Source organism: Melospiza georgiana, chromosome 3 (genome assembly GCF_028018845.1).
Source record: "Melospiza georgiana isolate bMelGeo1 chromosome 3, bMelGeo1.pri, whole genome shotgun sequence".
In the NCBI taxonomy this organism is placed as follows: Eukaryota; Metazoa; Chordata; class Aves; order Passeriformes; family Passerellidae; genus Melospiza; species Melospiza georgiana.
The window spans coordinates 53,585,761-53,593,227 of record NC_080432.1 but is presented as its reverse complement, the minus strand read 5'-3'; the positions used below and the strand labels follow the sequence as shown (position 1 = coordinate 53,593,227).

General features: G+C 38.1%; 1 protein-coding gene across 1 annotated transcript; it reads right to left on the bottom strand.

Moving 5' to 3' along the window:
- Positions 1–573: 573 nt before the first annotated feature.
- On the bottom strand, positions 574–6,671 carry LOC131080989 (sulfotransferase 6B1-like). The gene is made up of 7 exons (XM_058019803.1): positions 6,455–6,671; positions 4,870–5,009; positions 4,095–4,184; positions 3,306–3,432; positions 2,436–2,530; positions 1,641–1,797; positions 574–704 (listed from the first exon to the last, which is right to left on the bottom strand). Exons 1-7 carry the CDS (start codon positions 6,654–6,656, stop codon positions 574–576), a joined length of 942 nt encoding a protein of 313 aa, XP_057875786.1. The 5' UTR covers positions 6,657–6,671.
- Positions 6,672–7,467: the final 796 nt, after the last annotated feature.

Here is a 7,467-nt window from a genome sequence, read left to right as displayed (position 1 = left end):
TGCCTCTTAATTTCTGACCATATCTGAAATCCATCTTGGTATTTTGTATTCAGAGAGATGAAGAGCCCTACGAACACTGATCCATATTCCCCTTCTTTTTCCTTTCTCTAGCTTTGATAAAATTCCTGCCGAATTCATGGATGATCTCATTTGTTAGACTTCTGTTATATTCCTGTTTTTGCTAGTGATATTTTCTGTGAAGATGTTGACTGATTGGAAACATTTGGGAAGAAAAAATAATCTGCATACTAAATAATTAGAAAGCAGCTACACAGACAGGATTCATCTCGAAAGAAAAGAAGAATTTCCTTCCAGGTGACAGCTGGAACAGGGCTGTTGAGTACTTGTAAATATCATTAGTAGACATCTTCTTCAGGAAATGGGGGAAGCTAAAGATCTCACCACAAAACAAAATGCTCATCACTTATCAGTGTCACTGTAAAGGATGCTGCAATGACTCTTAGAGTAATCGTAAGGTGCTTGGATCATTTGATCTAGGTTTCCAGTGTATAGCATTTAGATCATCTGAGTCTGCCTTGCAAAGTTCTTGTTCTAACCACATTTCATTTCTCTTCAGGCTTTGCAGTACAAGTCATACTTCAACTTCTTCTCAAGTTTCGTTCCTGCTATATGTTCTTCAAATGCTTTGTCCATTTTCTCATTCTGATCTTCAGTGAAAAGATTCTTCCAGTCACTTACACCACCTTCAAAGAAGCAGGAACAAACTCTTGAAAACCAAGACATTTCATTTTATATTTTATAGAGCAGTCATTTTTATTGCATTGTACACAAAATTGTATTCATCCATTTTCCAGATGAAACATTTGTCTATACCAATGTAATTTTCTGCAGTCAGAGGAGTTACATATATATGTATGAATCATCTTTTGCTATAATGCCAAAGAATGTACTCCTCATTAGATGACTGTGTTCAAAAAGGCAGCCTAAAATTCTGTTTCCCTCCATCTCTCTCCTCTAGTAAGCTATGATTGGCAAAGTGGAAGGTCATGAACAATTCATTAAGAATCATCTGCCAGGAGGCAGAGCTGACTTTCTGCTCCTTTGACAGCTTTACTTTTTATCCAGTCATTACTTTAAAACAAATTGCAGAAATAGATTCTGACAACCAGGTTCCCTCCTCATGTCCATGTCCGCCACACTACACTGCAAAGGCTACTTCCTTCCCTTCCCTCTCTTGTGTCCTCCTGGATTCTTGCTAGCTTGGCTTAGTTCTAGTGTGTAAGAGTGAACAGGAATTTGGCAATGGCCATCTCAGAAGATTCCCATACTCTCCTACAAAGTGTGGTCACTCCACTCCGGCTGAGTTTGGCCCAGTGCTGCCAGCTCCAAAGGCTGGGCACTCGGTGATCCAGGCACAGAGGTGGAGAGGAATTCAGACACATGACAGTTCCTCCTTCCTGCCAGCCACCTGTGAGCAGCCAAGAGTGGCTCTGCTGTGAGACCCTTGCTGTGCATCTTCCTCACCAGTTCTCCTTGGATACTCTTCTCAAGGAAAGCAGGGATAACCTGCTTGACACTACCTTACAATTCTAATGTGAGTGCAGGAAAAGGAACCAGACAATGGCCCAAGTCCCAGAGAGTGCCACATTTCTACCTCTGAGCCCCTTGGAGCTTCCTACCTTTGCGAAAGAGAACATTGCCAAATGACCCATGGGTCCTCTCTGAGTTTTTCTTCATGGACTGGAAGCTGCTCCTGTCTAGTACCAGCTGGAGCTGTTCCTCAGTCAGAGGAATTCCAAAGAACGTAGCTATGTTTTTCACACTCAGGGCAGGATTCTGGAAAGAGCAATGTAACATATGGCATGACTTTCAAACAAATGACTCTGCTTTCCAAGGTGTTTGCACTTCCCTATATCGCTCTGCTGGCAGCATACATAGGGCATTCACAGAGTTCACCAGGACTAGGGTGACCCAAAGTGTTCCTCTTCTCCATAATTATTTTGGAGGAGATACAAGCTGCCTTCCTGTATATTACAAAATATTATATATGATTTACAGTTGTGTAAAATATACCCTGCTGAAAACACAAGAGCTCCTTCCCAAAGATGGATTACTGTTAATTATGGTTTTAAATTATTTGGGCTTATATTACAGAATTCACAGAATGACCGGGTTTGAAGACACCTTAGAGATCATCGTGTCCAGCCCATGCTCATAACACCTCAACTAAACCATGGTATCGAGAGTCATATCCAGTCTTACAGATAAATAAAAAACAAGAATCATTTTCACAAGCAAAATTTTAAGAGGGCTTTTAAGTTTGAATTTCACCACTTCTTCTCTGTAAAACAGATTCTTAAAAGAAGAATCTGTCTCACATACCTTGGATGCCCTGCATTCATATAAGGGTATATTAGTTCAGGAAAAAAATGTCCCTTCAAGTATAAAGTATTTGTAAATATTGAAAACCTTACCTCTTTTACCTCTTCATAAGTTATTGTCATAATATTTTCTTTGTCAGCATATTTGTTCCATTCAGAGAGGTATTCAAAATAGCATCCCCAGGCCACTAAATAAAGCAAAAGGAGCCAAAGATTAAGTATAAATTTAGATTATGCAAGTTCTGCTCATTATGTTGTGTCAGCCAAGGGCTTTATTAATCAGGTTTATGACAAAGTTCACACCTTTCTGTGGGTGTGAATTATCGATTTTGCTCGAGGATCAGGCATATGATACCATTTATAAGTCAGATGAGTAAAACTTGTTAGCATTTCAAGACAGTTTTGAGTGCACCAAAAAAGCTGTCATCTTGCAGACCATCTTGTAAGACTACCTTATTCGAGTCTGAAAGGTTGTTGAAACCCCCCTTTCTGCTGCCCATGTGCTACCCAAAACTCATAACTTTAAACTACTCCTATTATTTTTTAAAATTCATTAGAATTTGTCCCCTTTTTAATGCACAAGACTTAGTCCAGATAATTCCTTTCATCCAGTTTGGCATGGAGATGATTATATAGTTCCATGGACAGAACATGATGGACATAGGAGGGCAGGGGGTAGAGGGGACCCAAGATAGAGATAAGGAAGAACTGCCTCTTCCAGGAAAAATACCAGTTTGTACAAATTAAAAAAGCCCGTGGAAGTGAAGTTTTGACAAATATTTATCCTCAAGCAGTAGGGCAAGCATGGAAAACTTCAGTTCAGAATTCTAACTCTCAGTGTTTAATCTCTGGTTTGTACTGTAAACTAAAAATTCCTAGAGAAGCTGATTTACCAAAGAACAAAGGTTTTTATACAACAAGAAATCATTGGACAATTGAAACAGACAAAAAATTATACTGTACTTTTCTTTGTCATGAAATCTGCGAAGAAATCATCCCAGGTCTCATAGGAGGGAAGAGTAGCCAGGCCATTGCAAAAGTGGTAGAAAGATGTAGCAACATCTTTTGGATTACGAATCAGTAACAATATCTAGAAAAAAATTGTACTACTATTTATTAGGGAAAGACATAGTAGACTACAGCATAAAAAAAGAAATAACAATAATATACTTTATAACTGCAGTTGGGGATTTCTAACACCTTGTGTGCTCCTTGCAGAAGTAGCGATTTCATTCCCAGATCTGGAGATGCAGTAACTAACTTTGCTTTGGTACCATAAGAAGATGGTTGCCTATAATTATTATCTTTAACTGATTAACCAAATTACTTATGCAGAATCTAAGTATGTTTTGCTCAATACAAGCATAGTTCATCATTTAAGTGGCAGGGAAAATTCACAAAAATATAAATGCTCATGGAAATTTGGCACATTGAAGCCCTCACTTGCAACAATGCCATAAAATTCCTCCCACAGGAAATCCCGTCAAAATCCATTTTGCCTCCGGATAATTCATTCAAACCCTGTAACTCTCTTGTGGAAACTGTCACAAAGAAGCCAATAAGTGCAAACTGTGGTTAGGTGAGGTGAATAGCACTTCTTAAACGTGGACAGTCTTAAACGAGTAGAAATGGCCAGTCTAAACACTTGTGTAAAAAAGAGTGATTCTGAAAATTGGCAAGAAAGTACTACATTGGCTCTTAAAAAAAAATCTGTTGAAGTATTTGTTTTAATACATTACAATCAGCACTCACCTTGGCATTGTTTTGGAAGATAGATTTGGGAAGATTTTCAGGACGGAGATGGGTAACCATTAATCTTGGAGAAGGTAATTTGGTCATTCGCTTGAATAATTGGAAGGAAGAAAGTGGACAGTTCAGTTAGTACAAGTATTCTTTTCATTAACCTGTGCTAAAATGATGAACTTATCAACTGTTGATGAACTTATCAACAGTTATTGCCTCCTTGAAGTGTTTTTATTTGTTTTTCTAGTGAGTGTTTTCCTGGGATATTAGTGGGCTGCTCTGAGTAGCACTAATCATCACAAGCCCATGAGCAATTGAAAAAAGGACTATCCATTGTTTGTTCTCTTCTGTGATAATCTCTCTTGTTCTTGTACAGAAGGGATCAAACCTAGAGGTGGGATAGAGATTAGCTGTCTCTGAAAGCTGAAGCATCTCAAGGACTGAGAGAGGGGAGGAGGAGGAGGAAGAGCTAGTAAAAGAGACAAATGCTAATATTACATGATTTGACACTTTATGAAGGTCTTCTTAAATACAAAAGATGATATGTTGAATTTCTGAACTTCTTATGTATCTCATGGGTATGTCCTCCTCTCAAGTCCCAATGAAGTGTCTGTTTATTTGTATGTGTTCAGTATTTGACAGGCCAGGTGAGATTACTCCTGAGCAGAGGCCACATAAAGAGGAGTGGTAAAGTTCTTATCAAACAATAGAATAGATCATATATCATATATTCCGTATTTAAAGCACATAATGTTCATCATTTCCATGTATATTCTGTTCCCACCTCATATTTCTCAGCATCTCCAATTTCGAGGTAGGGGAATTCTTCTGGTTCTTCAGCATTCACACTGCTTTCACTACCTGGTGTTTTCTTTTGAGATATGGCTATCAGGTCAGTTAAGATTTGACTTAGCCAGTTTGTGCCTGAAAGTAGAAAAGCATAGAAATGGTTGTAAAACTTTTAGAATGGACAGAAATGGATTTACCAGGGAAGTCAAGAGGTGCTAGTACTACCAGGTGAGTTACCTGGTCTCCTTTCATGTCATACAATCACAGCTGACTGTCTGGTCAATCACCACCCAGGATCCTACCTTTGCTCCTCATAAGGAGATATTTCTCCAACTTGAACACTTCAGTACACCATAACTTTACATATACATTACAGTATACTGTAAACTGACTAATCAGAGAGCAGAACCTCTGAGATTCAACTAGGAAAACCTGCTTTAATTTGATAAATTTTATTGTGACACATATAAGGGAGATTGGGGTGGTGACCCTATACTTTAAAACTTAATGTATTAAGTGTTTTCTGGTGTGCTGGTTTATCTTTTGAAGAAAGGTGGGTCAGAGTACTTCAAGACAGGATCAAAACTAGATCTGAAAATTGTGCACACATTTTCTTAAACAACAGGTAAAACCTCTCTGAAGTGACATTTCCTAGACACACTTGTTATCTGTTTCTTCAAAAGATAAAAAAGAGCCTGCATAGATCTCCCATCTCTGATTTGCCATGTCCTGACTTCTGGACACTGCGTGCCTACATCTTTCTCACTGCAATATTAACAAGTGCATTCCAGTGCATAACATTTCTTCAAAAAGAAAATACAATGAATTAGCAAAATCTTCACAATCATGTCAGCAGTGACTGTTCACTGTGAGGCAGTGTGAACCAATTGCTGTAAGAGAGGAACAGCAAGATTAAAGTGTATGTGAGGCAGATCTGATCCCAACCTTGGCTTGCATGTGGACCAGAGCTTTGAGGCAGATGGAGGAAATACGTAGGGTAAACTTGCAACCCTGGGAAAGATGTCCTCTTGATTTTCCTTAAAGAATACTTAAAAACAATGCAATCACTTCAAGGACTACCAAAACATTTTTGATAGATATTTCCTTACATCTATGTGAAATAAACCGAAGAAGATGGAATGTACCATTTGAAGGTACCAAAGGCTCCATTGTAAAAATATAAAGCTCTTAACTTTACCAACATACATGTGGGAGTAGATCATGGAATATCAGGAGATCTAGTTACCTTTGGTGTAAAAACCTCTCCAATTTGTGCTTTTAACTTTATAACTATGAAAAGTAAAAATAACAAAAACCTTTACATGCTATAGAAAATAAAATCAGAATGTTTTTCACAGTCTTTTTTTACCATATCAAATATTCATAAACAATTTCTGGTACTTTCTGAGAATGAAATCAATTTTACAAAATTTGGTGAACATTCTAAATACAATTATTTATCATAATATAATATTTTGTATCATATCATATATATTTCATATATTTAGTACAAACCTTATTACTTACTATTACTTATTATTAGAGGAACTTGTTTATAAAAAGAATTAAAATATATTCACCAGATTTAGGGTATCCTGCCAAAATTACATCATCCCTTCTGGCTTCAAAGGACTCCAAGGCTTTGAGAGTTTCAGGAGGACAAAGAGTGATAGGGTAGAGAATTCCCTTGTAAGAAAAGAGCAGTTCATCACGATGCATGGAGTTGGCAGCTGCTATTGCCTCATCTACCAAACCAATAAATTTTTTCCTGGACTTCTCCATTCTTCTTCTTTCTCTCACACACAGGCTCTGTCACAGTGTGAAATGCTCTGTAGAAGGAGAAACCCACAGATTGTCCTTTAATAAATGCTTGGTTTGTTATTCCTCTTTTTTTTCTTGACCCTATGAACAAGAACTTGCCTCTTTCTGAAGCTGTAAAGATAGACTCAGCTCCTGTCAAAGACCTTACGTAATATGAACCTTTGAAATCAATAGAAGTTGAACATAAACTAACAAGATAAGCAGACAAATGCAATTGCATTCTAGGAAAATGACTTAGATAATTTCTAAACATCATGCCAAAATCTGTGAGTACAACACAGAGTTTATAGGCAGAATAGAAAAAAATATAATGACATGATTTGCAGATTGGAATTTAAATTATGAAAATCCTCAAGGCAGTTCATCTCTTTCCAGTACTTGCTGCTGGGATTTCCTATTTTCTTTATCATGTCACCCATCATTCTCACCAAAGTTAGATAAAATGTGTTGGGACTGGGAGAGAAGATGTTCAGTGCACTAGAGACTGAGCTGAGGACACTCCTGTGAGTGTGGCCGGCTGCTCCCGGCCGCTGGAGCCCAGGAGGGCACAGGGGCACAGGCACTCTTGGGCCTCTCGTCAGACTGCACTACAGAGGCCTGTTTTCCTGGTGGTTACACAAAAATTACTCATTTCTACATTTCTTTAATGAGCTCAATCATTGTTTGACAACTGATCAGTGCTTAGGGAGGTGGTGAAAATATAACCTGAGCTACAGTGAGTAGTGTTTATCATGCACTTCCCATGATGAGCTGCTGACTGCAGTGACCCCAT